The sequence below is a fragment of the Benincasa hispida genome, chromosome 1, assembly GCF_009727055.1.
Source record: "Benincasa hispida cultivar B227 chromosome 1, ASM972705v1, whole genome shotgun sequence".
Classification (NCBI taxonomy): domain Eukaryota; kingdom Viridiplantae; phylum Streptophyta; class Magnoliopsida; order Cucurbitales; family Cucurbitaceae; genus Benincasa; species Benincasa hispida.
The window spans coordinates 20,690,202-20,706,094 of record NC_052349.1 but is presented as its reverse complement, the minus strand read 5'-3'; the positions used below and the strand labels follow the sequence as shown (position 1 = coordinate 20,706,094).

The following is a 15,893-nucleotide window of genomic DNA, read 5'->3' as shown; positions in this document are numbered from 1 at the left end:
TTTGTCACATTTATTGATGATTGTAGTAAATATTGCTTTGTATATTTATTACATAGAAAAGATGGAACTTTTAGTGTTTTAAAAACATATAAGGCAGAAGCTGAAAATCAACTTGAAAAAAAAAAGTAAAGCTGCTCAGATCAAATAGAGGTGGTGAATATGAATCATCATCGCTTTATGAATTTTGTGAAGTTAATGGTATAATCCATCAAACTACAATACCTTATACACCACAATAAGATGGTGTAGCTAAAAGAAAGAACTGGACTTTAAAGGACATACTTAATTGCATGTTAAATAGTTTAGGTTTACCTCACAATTTGTAGGGGGAAGCTTTACTGACAACAAAATTTATACTATATAGAATTCCACATAAGAAGATAGTTAACTCGCCTTATGAAGTGTGGAATGGAAAGTTACCCTCATATAAAATACTGAAAGTGTAGGGGTATTTGGCAATGATACAAGTTCCTTTACCAAAAAGGACCAAACTTGGACCGAAGACAATTGATTGTGTCTTTATAGGCTATGCAACCTTATAGTGTTGTTTATAGATTTAAGGTGATTAAATCAGAAATATTCGATATTAATAATAATATCATAATGGAATCTATTGAAGCTGAATTCTTTGAGGATATTTTTCCTTTAAAGGAGGAAGGACACAAAATTATTGGTGTCAAAAGAATTAACAAGGTCAGTTCTTCGAAAGATGAAGACGATCAGAATACTAAGTCTGAACCTAGAAGAAGCAAAAGAGCTTAGGAAACTACTTCTTTTAGACCCGATTTCATAACTTATATGATAGAAGGTGAGCCTTAGACTTTTTAAGAAGTTGTATTATCTCTATTAGACTTAGTGTCCTAGATCTTGTGGATCTTGTAGTCTGTAATTTGGATACAAAGTTGATGTGTCTAAATGTTGTTTTTCAAACGCAATCCATGAAAACATTGTTGGAATAAATGGTAGTGACCATTCATGTAGAGTTGTATCATTTCATAAATAAGCATGTATTTTTGTAAATAACCAACTTCAAGAAGAAATATGATTATTCGAATGGCAAATACTAAAATGATTGAAACCCAATAGTGTACTAGATTTTTCAAATTTAATGCAGTGCTAGATAATGTAGTCACTCATTTATTGATTTTATAAAGGCTAAAGAATAACATATTCTTAATGTGTGTTTGGATTATATTTTCAAATGTTTAATTTAAAAAATAAGTCATTTTTCAAGAAATTAGAGTGTTTGACAACCATTTAAAATAGTTTTTCAAATATATTTAAATAAATTTTTTTCAAAAGTGTTTAAATAAAAATGAGTTTTTTGAATTTTTTTTTTTCTGTCAATCCAAAGGAGTCCTTAAAATGAGGATTATTGACTTTTTTAGGGTCATTACAAAGAAAAAAAAAATGCTAAAAGAGATTTGGGACATCTGAGAATTATTTGTAAAACTTGGGTTTGCAAAATATAAATAGCTTCCCTTTTGCAAATTCTTTTTGTAATGATCCTAAATAGCAATTGATCCCTTAAATTGGTGTATCATGTCCAATGTCATTTCTAACTTCCATTTTTTGGTTAACATCATCAGATTCAAACGTTCAATTGAACATCTCTTAATCGAGATAATATGAAAAGAGATCAATAACGATTATTTTTAAGAGAAAGGTTACAATATGAATAGAGGAAATAAGTACTATAGGTATTGAAGATTTTTTCTTTTTAGATATTCGTGAGTGTTTTGGCTAGATAAAAAGAAAGATTGAAAGTTTCCTCTCATAATATAGAGTTATTCGAGTTTGAATAGTTTAAATATTAAAATGAAATAAGCACAAAGGTAATATAAAAGTACAAACTAAACATATTTTAGAAGAAGACTATCCATTCTTTTTTTTTTTTTTTTTTGATAGATTTGATGAAGATGATCATGTTACGGACTAGATGACGAAGTCTTCATAGCTCAGGTTTGAATATTTGTTTCTAACAAATTTGATGAAGCATCTAATATGATAGTGAAGGTGTGGTCGCGTTCTATGAAAGAATTTAAAGGTCTTTTTCTAGAGCTTTCACGATGACCCGAGGTTTATGTGTATGGCCATAATAAATAAACACACTATATATTGCAGAATCAATAAAAGGACTAGGAGTAAAACATGTTGTGAGGGTCTCAATCAGTGTTATTGAGAGTCGAGAGGTAGCTCACTCTCTCTAACAAGATTGTTGCCCTGCTTCACTATGCATCAATTCAAATCATTAGATATTATGCTTAAGTTTGGTCTCCTTTATTTGCTCATAACAGTTTCTTCAATTTTTTTTTGTTTTTTCTTTTACTTGTTAACTTTGCCGTAACAATCATTTGTGGGGATTGAGAGCTTTGTCCCACATTCGAAAATTTAGCAATGCCTAAAGGGGATAAATACTAAGGCATGCTAGATGTGAGTTCAAAGTGTGTTGGTAGTGGAAGTATAATCCTTTCACCACATGTGTGTGGGTTTGTATAACCTACTTGTGGGAAATAGATTTTGTATTAATCTCTACATTTGAATGAGTCTTTAACTACTAAAAAACATTCCAATATTTAATTTCTATTTTAAATGTAATTTTTAAAACATGAAAAATGATTTTAATCATTTTAGAATCACTGTCAAACATGTCCTAATTTTAGTCTATGTGCTTCAATAAATAAATCTTAAATTTAATCATTTGAAGTTATATATAATGTTTAAATTGGTTAAATGATATTTAATAATTTTTCATGAAAAAAAAAATCACAATGCAAAAATGTTATCAAAATTTAGAGTGGAAATGGTATTATTATTAGGAAACAAACTTGGATGCCACTCTCATCCCGTGCCACGTGGCACTTTTGTTTTGTTTTTTAAATGATTTTTAAATTTTTTTTCTTGTGCTAAGAGAGGAGAACCTGAGCGAGATTAGGTTACATTTAATCATTACCTTTATTATTAAACTAACAATAACGAGTATATATAAAATTTATGGAAAGTAAACCATTGAAATTGGAAAGTATACAAGATTAAAATAATATTTTAATAAAAAACAATTGCCTATTGAACCACTAAAATTAACCGTTAAAAAAGCCCTCCAAATTAGAGATGATTACAACCAACAATTTCCCGCTTCATTTCTCTAACCTTCCGTTTCTCAAACGAACTTTTCTCCCAATTCTAATTTCGACCAAATTTATTCTCAAAAAAGAAATTTCAACCAAATTTCTCTTCTCTTAAATCTCATCACTCCCTTCCTTCCAAATTCCATTTCATTTCGTTTCGTTCACCAAGAATCGATCTCTTCCATCTCCAAATTCATGGCTGATTCATCCTCGAAATCCCTATTCAATCCGATTCACATTGCATTCGTGATTGCTTTTGCTCTTTTAATCTTATCTCCAATCGGTTCTTATGCCTTTACTGCACAAAATGTGATTGACTCGCCATTGTTGACGAAGAAGATCGGTACAAATCGAACGATCAAGGTCGATATCAATGGAAATGGCGAATTCACATCCATTCAAGCTGCAGTCGATTCTGTTCCAGAGGGGAATTCGCAATGGATGATCATCCATGTTAGGAAAGGAATTTACAGGTAATTTCTAGGGTTTTCTCCTGCGATTTCATTTTACGTTGATGTGATGAATTGTTCATTTTTTCTGGCTTGAATTTACAAAAAAGAGTGCGTGGTTATTTTTGGTTCGGTAGAGAGAAGGTTCATATTCCGTCGAGTAAGCCGTACATCTTCTTGAGAGGGAACGGAAAAGGAAGGACATCGATCGTTTGGTCACAGAGCTCTAGTGATAACATTGAATCTGCTACGTTTAAAGTTGAAGCTCAAAATTTCATTGCTTTTGGAATTAGCTTCAAGGTCTGACATATTTCTCCCTTTTCTTCAGTAATTTTTGTCTAAATTAGCTTCAAAATGTATTTTGTTATTGAGTTTATTTCTATTTCTGTTGAATTTTTTGCTATTACAGAATGAGGCTCCGACTGGTGTGGCTTATACATCGCAAAATCAGTCGGTAGCGGCATTCGTTGCCGCAGATAAAATTTCATTTTACCACTGTGGATTCTATAGCACTCACAACACATTGTTCGATTATAAAGGCAGACATTATTATCACAATTGCTACATTCAAGGCTCAATTGATTTCATCTTTGGCCGCAGCAGATCCGTCTTCCATGTAAAACTCTTTTCCCTTCCCTTTCTATACTGTTGTTGCTTGCTGAAAGACAGGCATTAGAAAAAAAAAGGTATGTAATGTTATTGGTGTGTGGATGCAGAATTGTGAGATGTTTGTGGTTGATGACAAGAGATCGACGATCCGTGGTTCAATCACAGCTCAAAATAGAAAGAGTTCAAATGAGAACAGTGGGTTTGTTTTCATCAGAGGAAAGGTTTACGGAATTGGCGGTGTGTATTTGGGCAGAGCAAAAGGTGCATTTTCCAGAGTCATTTTTGCTAAAACTTATTTCTCCAAGACTGTTCTTCCTGCTGGTTGGACCAATTGGAGCTACGACGGCAGCACAGAGTAAGCACATAGCAACTACATTCATAATTGCAATTATAGAAAACAGTAGTATGAATATTTTCTCATAGGACAACCACCTTTCTTCAATAAAAGAAAAATATTTAGGTAACATTCATCTTTGTGCATTCGTTCATAGTGTTCAATCATATCTTGTTATGTGACAAATTCTTCTTACATCTTTTTAAAAATATTTTAATTATTTTTTGTGTATGATGAAAATGGAATGCATAGAGATAAATATATCTTGTGATGCAATTAAGTATTATTCATTAATAAATAGGAGAGATAAACATAGAGAAAGAAATTTTCTTTTTTTTTTTTAAAAAAAAAAAACAAGACTCTAATTACCTTTATTTTTGTTGTAATGACATAACTTGAAGTATGTTAACATGGGCATGTGAAATCAGAATATTAGGTAGAAAAAAAAAACAATGTAATAATTATCAAAATGATTGTTCTTTAAAAGTTGAGGACTATCTTTACCATTAAGAGGAGGGATCCACGTGGACGAGAAAGATGAGGGGCTTCTTCCTTTTTATTTAAAAGTGTCTCAAAACACAAAATTAATCATGCGCCCATTACTCTTCATTCATTATCAATCATTAACCATGTCAAAAAATAACATCAAATTTTGATTACTTGCGCATTTAAGAAATTAACAGAAAAATAGATACCATGTTAGGAAGGGAATTCCCCTTTCCTTAGACATATATTCGAGAATTCGTCTTTTTAGTCAAAAAAAAAAAAAAAATGTTGTTGACTAGTTGAAATATGTTCGAGTTAGGCGTATACCATCACATGAACTTAACTAATCTTTTTGTTATTTTACAGAAATCTGTTCCATGCCGAATATGCTTGCCATGGACCAGGATCAGCATCAGGACACCGTGCGCCATGGGCTAAACAGTTAACTAAAGAGGAAGCTCAGCCGTTCATGGAAGTTGGTTTTATTGATGGCACTGATTGGCTTCCTGCGTGGCTATAAGAAAACAAAGAAAAAAAGCTAAGCTAATACACTCCTTCATGCTAGTCCTTCCCTTTTTTTTTTATTACTCTACGGTCTTTTTGGTTTAATTGTTTTTTGTTTTTGTTTGTGATAATATCTTAATGTGCAAACTACTTTGTAAAGATACTCTTGAAAGTATATTCCAATGAGACGAAATACCGAATTCCCCTTTTCAAACTTTTTTCTCTCTCTCTTATTATGTATTGAAGTACAAATAGTAGTCATAATCATAAGGTCATAAAGTTGGTAGTCTTTGCATGAGTATTTTCTGCTGGCCGCATGCATTAGTTTGCAAATAATGAGGAGTATGATTATCTACTCCTTTTGTTCATATCATGTTTGATACGATGTAATCTGATTTTAGACTCTGCCACCGATTCCTCCACCAGAACCACCGCCAACGCCTCCTCCTCCACCTGCTCCACCCCCAAAACCACCACCTGCTCCGCCGCCAAATCCACCTCCTTTGCCACCTCCGAAACCACCTCCTACTCCGCCGCCATGGCCACCTCCTACTCCGCCTCCAAATCCACCTCCCTTACCACCTCCAAATCCACCTCCCGCTCCACCGCCAGCTCCACCACCGGCTCCACCTCCTGCTCCACCACCGGCTCCACCTCCTGCTCCGCCTCCAAACCCTCCTCCCTTACCACCTCCAAATCCACCTCCTGCTCCGCCACCAGCTCCACCGCCAGCTCCGCCTCCAAATCCACCTCCTTTACCACCTCCAAATCCACCTCCCGCTCCACCTCCAAATCCACCTCCTGCTCCGCCACCAGCTCCACCTCCAACTCCACCTCCCGCTCCACCACCAGCTCCACCGCCAGCTCCCCCTCCAAATCCTCCACCAGCTCCACCTCCGCCTCCCAATCCACCTCCGCCACCTAATCCACCTCCACCACCAGCTCCGCCTCCCAATCCACCTCCGCCNCTCCGCCTCCCAATCCACCTCCGCCACCTAATCCACCTCCACCACCAGCTCCGCCTCCCAATCCACCTCCGCCTCCTAGTCCACCTCCACCTCCTAATCCGCCGCCATGGCCACCACCAAAACCAAGACCAAGACCAAGGCCGCCTCCAGCTCCACCTCCAAGGCCGCCACCACCACCAAGCGTCTCCTTCTCCAACTTTCGGCTTTCAGCCAATCCTACAACCAGCAATACCAAAACAAGAGCCAATGCTCCATTCCTAAATCTAAAGTTGGTCATAACTCTTAACTTAGAAAAGAGTAAGAACCTCACTTTTTGGAGTGCACAATAATCCATATACAGATCTTGTTGATACTTATAGTGGTAACTGCAGGGAACAACATTAAATGCATTGTAGTTGAGTCCTCTTCTTTGACTGTTTTAGTTGGTTGGAACAATCTTTAAACTTAAATGACATGCCTATATTTTCAACCTAGGGGCTGGTGAGTTCCATAATTTGCTTGGTCCCACCCCTCAGCTGCTAACTGATTTTACAGCACAGATCCACTAACTTCCTCTATTTGCATAAAAAGTCTTCCTCTAGGCCCCACTTTATAGTCTCATGTGAGATATTTCTATGTACTGTGTGGACTTGCAATTATCTTAGAATTATTCATATGCAATTATGTCTGAGTTAGATCTGTGGAAAGTGATCACTTGAGTACACAAATTCACGTATAGTTTTGATCATGAATCCTTGGTGACCCAACTTGGTTGTCTTCTCTCCATCTCTCTTATGGATGGTTGTGTCTAAGGAGTAATACTTAATAGTGCGGTCGAGCTGGACACATTTTTTACGGTCTACTCTAACTACATAGTACAAAAAATCAAAACATATTTGAGAAAAATAAAAGAAGAAATAAGAATTTCCACGATCTACGATGTATCCATGTATTTCTCACTTTTAAATCAGAGTAGATTGTTGAATTGGCCAATGAAGAACCTCACTTTTCATCTACGAATGAACCAAAAGAGTTTTGGTATCTCAATTGAATTGTGTTTGATTTGGCATTACTGTAAATATATTCACATCTCATACCCTGCTTTTTCTGTTAAAAAGACAGCGACGTTTCATCAAGTTTCCTAATCTTTAATTAACCAATAAGATCTAAATGCTTGATAATAAGCTTTCAAATAAGGCATATAATTGTAGTCAACTGTCCACTTATTCATGATCCTTGTAATAAGTGGTTCGATCAATTATCCGTCGTTAAAATGGTCTTGAATAAGTCCATAAAAGAACTTTTGGACTAAAATATATAATTTAGGCCTATGATTCACTATTTAATTGGTTTTTAATTCCTTTCAATTTTCGATTTTATTTGGAGATGTTAACGGGTCCATTTAATTTCTTGTCCCTGCAAAATTCCATGTTAAATTTTATGGGATCCAGGCAAATTTTCTCAAGGATCAAGTACCCTGGGGAGAACTACTTTTCATGAATGATTTTTCATTTTATTAAATAAAATGATTTTTCACCAAAAATTCCTATTTAAAAATAAGAATTCTTGAATTTCATTAAAAATTAAGGGAAATTTTTAAAAATAGAAAAATACGAGAAACAATTTACACAAAACAACAAAATTTAATCTTCTTTGACAGAGGCTTGATGTCTTCGGTGTCTATTAGTAATAAAAACAGATGGAAGTCTATAATTGATATTATGTGATAGATACCCATAGAAGTTTATCGACGTCTATCAATATATATATATTACTATTTCTGTAAATAGTTTGACATTTTTTGTATCTGTGAAAATTTTTCAAAAATTAATTAGGGTATATTATATTAAAAAATAAAGAAACCGATATACATATAAAGTCAAGGCCGGAGAATAGTGTGGGGACATGGTTGAAAAATGCATTCCCATCTCCATTTACTCGTTAGGAGCAAATCCCCGAATAAAATAGATAATTACAATTGATAGTGCTTTTAGGTTTAGTAATTAGATGTATAACAACATTTTAAAATAATTGTAAATATATCAAAATCTATCAATGATAAACTCCTATTGATGATATATTCTATTACTTATAAACTCCGAGAACTAAATCTAAAATTTGTTATATCTACCACCTCTTTTACATTATATATATCTACCTATACTTTAGGCCTCCCCGATTTTTTTAAAGAAAAGTTTATTTCCACTAATATATTAAAAAAAATTTATAATGATAATTTGATACTAAATATATTTTATTAGTTAAGTTGATAATGTGATATACATACACGCCCATAAAATTAATTAATTAAAAAAGAAAAAGAAACCCTTCCACTTTATAATACCTGACCCAGAGTGATATATACCCATACCCATATAATTGTTATTTAACAGCTAGCAATTATTACTTAAATGTTTATTGATATTAAAGACGTAAATGAGAAAAAAATCAATACAAAAAGATTAAATTAATTTTTTTTTAAAAAAAAGAGTACAAATATTAGAAAATAAATTATATATTTAGCCTAGTTTTAATGAAATCATTTTAGACAACAATCCCAAACAATTCATGAAAATACTAATACTAATACTAACAATAATATAAAATATACCCTATTGTTCAGCCACAAGAGATGATAAGTCGCTCATTTCATAAGTCATTTGGCAATGGTATTTTAATAAAATCCCTTCAAAGTTACCATCATACTAAACATTAGACAACTTACAATTGTTCGGCCACAAAATTTTTTTCTCCTCCCTTTCCTCTAAGCCAGCAGCTCAATAGTATTTAACATTACATAGATATATGAAGAAGAAATGGTAAGAATAGTATACATCTCTAAGTACATATAGCAAATTGAAGATGCAACTCAACTTAATAGGACCTCCAAATCCTCCAATAGAGGAATCTCTAACATCAACATTGTTATTTGGCCCCTCCCCCCCAATTCTGTAGTACCTCATCACTAGCATCTAGAATAGGTAGATCAGATCAGTGGTGTACATTAACAGTCTTTATTCACCTACTAATTATATCACACGCCCTTGACGACATGTAAGCTCAGAGCTTGGCTTATAAACAATGGCTGGGAAATTACACAAGTATCTTATGTTAATGGGGAAAAGTCTGCAAGTGATCGAAGAAACTAACCGACATCGTTTAGGCCTCTCTCTGTCAAGGGGAGTTCAAGAGTAATCAAGAAATAACATCTTTCAGACTCTCTGATGTATTGAACTTCACCATTCATGAGCTTCAAAATCTTTCTGCACATACTCAAGCCTAATCCTTCTTGAGTCACCCATCTCCCACTATGAAACATGTCTTGAACTAACTCAGGAGGTAGACCTTCCCCAGGGCATACGATCCTTCATCACAATAAAATACGTTAGCCATTTGCTTTTGGAGCTAATAATATTGTTCTTTTTCTTTTCCTTTTTGTGTTGTAAGACAAAAAGCTCTCATTGAGCAAAATGAAAGAATGTACAAGGGCGTATGGAAAAGGAAAGAAAAAACTCAAAAGCTACAAGAAGGGACTCCAATCTAACAAAATCTAACTAAGATAATAATCACAAAAAGATCTAGTTATCGAAGCCCAAGGGGAGGCATTAAACCTCATCACCCGATCTTTCCACCTCTCAAAGAATTATATTGGAACAAATAATATTGTTACAACAAGGAAACAAAAAAAAAAAAAAAAAAAAAAAAAAAAAAAAAAAAAAAAAAAAAAAAAAAAAAAAAAAAAGAAAGAAGAGAGGGAAAAAAACAAGAAGGAAACAGAACAACTATGCATTTACATCATGTTCTTTTGTTCAGTTTTCAACCTCATCAGCTCAAACATATGTGAAGAATGATTGAAGGTTAACATACCTGAATTCAGTGTGTGCAAGAGTAAGTCCATCTGAGTTTTGCTTAAGGAACGGACAGACACGTATTTCTACCCACCCTTCTGGAGAGGGTGCGTAACGGATCATATTCAGCAAGAAATCAGCTAAGACCTGTTGAATCCTCACTTGATCACCATAGACAGCCATAGTCTTTACTTCTTCTGGTATATCACGAATCAGTTGTAAGTTTCTTTCTCTGAGCAGTATCATCACTTGACTAACAACAGCATTAATAACACTTCCCATTAAGAACTCCACCTTCTCAAGCTCCATCGTACTGATTACAAAAGCAACCAGAAAATTAGCTATCGCTTGTCAAGACATTATTTACTAAGGAGAATGATTCACATGAATCCAATAAGAGGAAGGGAGAACGTGTAGCAAGTGCAAGCAGAAGAGACAATTTAGGATAAAGATAACTTGTAATTGTTTCAAGATTTTCATCTTGTTGGTAGCTGGATTAAATACCATATACAAGAAGACTAAGAAGAAAATTCCACAATTATACACGAAACAAATGGACTTCTTTGTTCACTCTTCAATATTAGGTGTACATTGTTCTTATAAACAGATAGACCAATAAGGACGAAACACAGAAATGTTACTAGATCAATTGCAGCCATGGTATTTCCCCCATCACCCAGAATTTCCTGGTTTAAATGAAATAAGGTTATTTTTTATGATTTACAAAATCTAATTATATACTGATGCAGCCAGGTCCATATAGGAGTAGAAATAATTTACAAATAATGAATGGTCCCAAAACTAAAAGCCCAAACCAAATAGTTATCAAACAAGTAAAATATTGTAAAAGAAGATTGCTAACGTAGCCCTAGCCCACATCATTTCCAGACTCTCTGATAACCATCCCAATGATGAATCAGATTTCCCTTCATTGAGTATATAAATTCAGCTGAATGCAACCAAAGATGCAATAAAAAGTAAGGATTGGTACATTGTATCTCTTTCCTACAACAGACTGATAATTGTTAAAGAACAACTCACCCATCATCAATACATTCCAAGTCCATATCCTCTATTATCTTTAGCATCTGCTTTTCACAAGCAACACTGGTCTCAAGGAACTGCTTTTGATCTTCACTCAAATCTGTAGCCTCCAAAAGTGAGTTAGTAAAGCGTATACCACTCAAAGGACTCTTCACTTCCTGGCAAATGTAAACTAGCTCTTTCATCCTTGCAAACCGGTTCTTCTCCTGTTGTCTCTGCATTCTAAGAGTTTGCTGCAATTCAGGACTGGCTATCTGTAAGAAGCAAAAAGCTCCAACAATCTGACCCTCCATATCCATCCTCTTATTTGCTGTTAAGAGAGCTTGCACATATTTCCCCTTTTTGTCATAAAAAGAAAAGGGGTATTTTTCGTTGTCCTGCCCTCCAATTGCACTGTGCAGGACAATCATAAATTTGGTCAATGCATCTGGACCCTTCAGTCGACAACAACTTCCAAAAACCTCTCCTACGAGCATTTTTCCAATTATGTCCTCTCTGGACCATCCAGTGAGCTTTTCCATGGCAGTATTCCATTCTGAGCAACATGTATTATCGTCTGAAGCAAATATTGGAGGGATAAGAGGATTTGGACTATGAACAATTGCTTTATAATCACCTTGTATGCTAACAAATTTGTCCATGAACACTTTTTGGCAGGTAACATCTTGACCAACAAAACAAACGCCAACTATATTATCAGTGTAGTCCCTGCTAGAGCAAGCATTTACAACAACAAAAATTGGCATCCTTTGATCTTCTGGCCCAAATGTCCTCATTTTTATCTCTACATTTTTATCTTCTTCACCTGCATTTTATCAACAAGTGCAATTTTCCATATTCACTTTCTCGAGAAACCATAAATGCACCCACACGTGATAAAACCCAAATGTATTGCATTGCAATATAAAAGATAAAAGAACTACAAGATAAACCATGTAATTTAACGTACTTGAACCCTTCCTCTCTTGAGATCACTTGAGCCCTAATCTAACTAAACAATTGCCCGCCCCTTCCTTTCCCACTCCCTATATTTATAAACAAATGCCATAACAATCTCTCTAACTAATTACAAATATATCCTTGATACTATAACTCTATCCTAATTACATTCCTATCAACACGCACACATATCTCTTTTATATGATTATGCATTAAGAAATTCCACACAAGTTAACCTCTAGGCATCTCAAGCTCATTCGCATATGGGCTGACCCAATCATGTCAAGTGAGATTGCTAAGACACTGTGATGGTCACAACATAGCTCTACATAGCACAATAACGTTCTGAGAGGAAAAAGTGTAGTTCATTCTCACTTACAAAAGAACATCAAGTGAAGTGATACCAATTATTTCAAATGGAAGGTAAAAAGTATAGATGAAGGGATTTGTAATTTGAATCTTCTGTAGACTTGTGCATCAATTTGACAATTATTAGGATTCATATTTTAATTTTAGATGCTTAAACACTTGTGTCGTTTGAACAACTCAAACCAAAATATGCCAAAAAAATCCAGAAGTAACTGAACTACCAACTACCTTTTAAAGCCCGGGAAACAAGTTTGTCAACTGTATCTTCAGTTTCTTTGTACACAAGATCACGAAGTAAGGATTTCCCCATAGCTTCCTCAACCGCAAGCCCAGTCAACTCAGCTATCTTAGCATTCCATCCATTGATACGACCATCGACATCTACAGCAAAGATAGGAGCAGTTGCAGTCTCAATCAACCTGACCATTTCTCTTGCAACCGAGCTGAGCTCATCAATCCCTTGCAAGTCAAGATCCCCTAGTTGAGGGTGCACAACTGCCTTTGAATTGATTGCCACATCATCCTTAAAGGAATCTCGTAGAATAAGCTGCAATGAGTGAATTGCATCCATTTCTGCATTCTCCCATGGTAAACTACGGGATTTTACCACTTCCAAGAATGCCTTGAATGAAGAACGTGGATGCATTCTTTGACCATCATCCTTATCCTCTGGGTGATGCTTTGCACCACCCCACTTGATCTCTTTTGCTGTATGAGATCGGAACCAAAATAGAAAATCCTTTTTTGTGATGTAAGCAACAGCCATTCCACAAACTGCATCACCCAGCAAGGCTGCCCCTGGATATCCAGCATCAGCCAAGCTATCTGTACTTAAACCAGTTGAATCTCCATGGAAAGCCAACAACCATTCCACAATATCCTTTATTTGTGCCTCAGTTGGCGTCACACCCAAAGGGTAATATTTCCCTTGATAGTAAAGAGCTGCCCCATCACACTTTACTAGGTCCATGATGCTTGGACTCTGTGTAATAATGCCAGCTGGGGAATCACGAAGAAGCATGTCACACAAGAGTGTTTGAGTCCTCAAAACATGTTTCTCAGACATCTGTGAAGCTAACTGCAATTCCATATTCAGTTGAAGCCCAAAGGCTTGCATTAGAAACTCACACGCATACCGGAGTGGGAACGGAATACACCGAGCAGAAGTATGGTGGCATACAACCAAACCCCAAAGCCTCGTTGAGTTTCGCCTACCAATAGCTTCATCATCATTACCATTGATAACAACTGCCATTGCTAACGAAGCAATGGAGCCCATATTGGCCATATACTGGGCATGGCAGCCATGGGGAGCACGAAGAGTTGAACCCACCAAGCAGAGATGTTGCATAAGCCCTGTATCCTGAATTACACGAACTGGAGAGGCATGGCAATCGACAATCATCCTAACCCGGTTTTGCTTAAACAAAAACCTTGATGCCTGAGGAATATCAGTAGAAGGATAATGCAATCCAATGTATGGCTCTAAGTCAGGCCTCTTGCTTTCAGCTACAACCTCACCATGCTCATCCTCATGAAACTTATACACCATAACTCTATCATATCCAGTAAGCTCCCTAACACTCTCAACCACAGTATCACACAACAGTTTAATATCTCCACCAGGGAGTGCTTGTAACTGAGAAATTGCACGAACCGCAAGCTTCTGCGATTGTACTGCCCCAGCAATAGAAAGGGCAGGATCCTCCGTTCTTGCAGGCTCCAAATCAATCACAATTCCCACATCAATCCTATGCAAAATTGCGTAAAACGGCTTCCCAGAATTCTTGGAATGAATCCAAATCGGGTTCAACAAAGTGATTTCTCGAGCCCCAAATGCCTTCTCTAGCAGAATTGCACTGTTGGAAGTGAACAAGTTCCGTACGTCAGTCCCAATTGTAAGGATCTCAGGCTTTTCAAGACTCGGCACTGATTGAGGCGTTAGACCGAGCAATTCCCTAGCGTTCTCACTGTATGCAATAACTCGAAAACTAGCCTCTTCTATAGCTATCATACATCCAAAGGGCTGAATATGGCCACCCCTTTGAATCTTGGACAAATAAGCAGTAATTTGCTGCTCTGGCACAGATTGAGTCGAAGTTCTTATAGATTGTGAGTAGTCAAAAGATTTTCCAGACTCACCCGACTGCTCAAACACCGCGTGAAGACGAGCATCAACTGTGTACTGCGCTATAGCTTTACTAATGGAATCTGTACGATGAGATCGCAAATTGCTCGTATTCGTGTTTGAAGACTGTGCTTGTTGTTGATGCGAATGCGTCGCTCGATTACTGGAAACCATTTTCTTGATTCCAATTTTGTTTCCACTGACTTTCACTTACTTCCACAAATTCTTCAAATCCCCACCACCGATTCTCATTTCAGTACCCACCGCGCTGGAGCTAAGAAATCACGATTCTCCGACGAAGAACAAAACATCAAAAATAAAAAAATCAGAATCAAAAGCAATTGGAGAACTTATCACTATGAACAAAAAGAACTTGTTGAATGGAAAGATTTCAGTAGTACGTAAAAGCCCAGCTGCAGTAATATCGTGAAAACCTCAGCCTGTTGTTTAATGTTTCTTCTCTATTTGAAAAACAATAAATAAATAAATAAATAAATATATATATATATATTCGAAAAAAGAAAAAGAAAAAAAATTATTCTTCGACTTTTCTTTTCTCAATATTTTCTCTGCGGCTTCTCGGGATTTTCTTTATCCATCAAACAAAGATGATGGAAGTAGGAAAATTATTGGAAATACGAAAGAAAAATGCCTTTGATTGGTAGCTTAAGTTTCTTCTCTTTTTTTTTTTTCTTTTCTTTTTTCTTCCTCTTTCTGATATTTTGTTTATTTATTTTACCAAAGAAAAAAAAACGATTCATAATTAACAGCTTTTTTAAAATCACTTTTAAAGTTTTTTTCCTTTATAATCTATATCTAAACTTTCCGGTTTAGTCTTTAGCTCAATTCTTAAATTAAATTCTTAAATTTTAGAAGTCTTTTAAGTAACAAATCTTTTGAATTTTAAATTTTATGTTTAATAGATCTTACAATTTTAAAAAAGATTTAATAGACGTCTATTTTTTTAATGTTGTGTCTACTGAATTCGTTAAAAAGTATCTAATGGATTTATGATCTATTTAACATTTTAAAAAATTCATGAACCTATAAACTAGGTTATTGAAATTTTAAAGGACATATTACAATAAAATTTAATTATAAATCTTAT

The 15,893-nt window shown here is 35.3% G+C and overlaps 3 protein-coding genes across 4 annotated transcripts; 1 reads left to right on the top strand and 2 right to left on the bottom strand.

Moving 5' to 3' along the window:
* Positions 1-3,145: 3,145 nt before the first annotated feature.
* Positions 3,146-5,943, top strand: LOC120078694 (probable pectinesterase 67). Its single transcript, XM_039033027.1, has 5 exons — positions 3,146-3,601; positions 3,715-3,877; positions 3,987-4,193; positions 4,294-4,541; positions 5,373-5,943. The coding sequence occupies exons 1-5, from the start codon at positions 3,324-3,326 to the stop codon at positions 5,524-5,526; spliced, it is 1,050 nt and encodes a 349-aa protein (XP_038888955.1). The 5' UTR covers positions 3,146-3,323; the 3' UTR covers positions 5,527-5,943.
* LOC120078781 (glycine-rich cell wall structural protein-like) lies at positions 5,711-6,817 on the bottom strand. Of its 2 annotated transcripts, none has more exons than XM_039033127.1 (2): positions 6,497-6,817; positions 5,711-6,422 (listed from the first exon to the last, which is right to left on the bottom strand). In XM_039033127.1, exons 1-2 carry the CDS (start codon positions 6,810-6,812, stop codon positions 5,908-5,910), a joined length of 831 nt encoding a protein of 276 aa, XP_038889055.1. In that variant the 5' UTR covers positions 6,813-6,817; the 3' UTR covers positions 5,711-5,907. The 2 variants fall into 2 exon arrangements, with proteins under 2 accessions (XP_038889055.1, XP_038889077.1); XM_039033149.1 differs by having other exon boundaries at positions 5,711-6,338.
* Positions 6,818-9,104: 2,287 nt separating this feature from the next.
* Positions 9,105-15,333, bottom strand: LOC120074555 (phytochrome B). The gene is made up of 4 exons (XM_039027715.1): positions 12,886-15,333; positions 11,347-12,154; positions 10,325-10,618; positions 9,105-9,822 (listed from the first exon to the last, which is right to left on the bottom strand). The coding sequence occupies exons 1-4, from the start codon at positions 14,957-14,959 to the stop codon at positions 9,603-9,605; spliced, it is 3,396 nt and encodes a 1,131-aa protein (XP_038883643.1). The 5' UTR covers positions 14,960-15,333; the 3' UTR covers positions 9,105-9,602.
* Between the last annotated feature and the right edge of the window lie 560 nt (positions 15,334-15,893).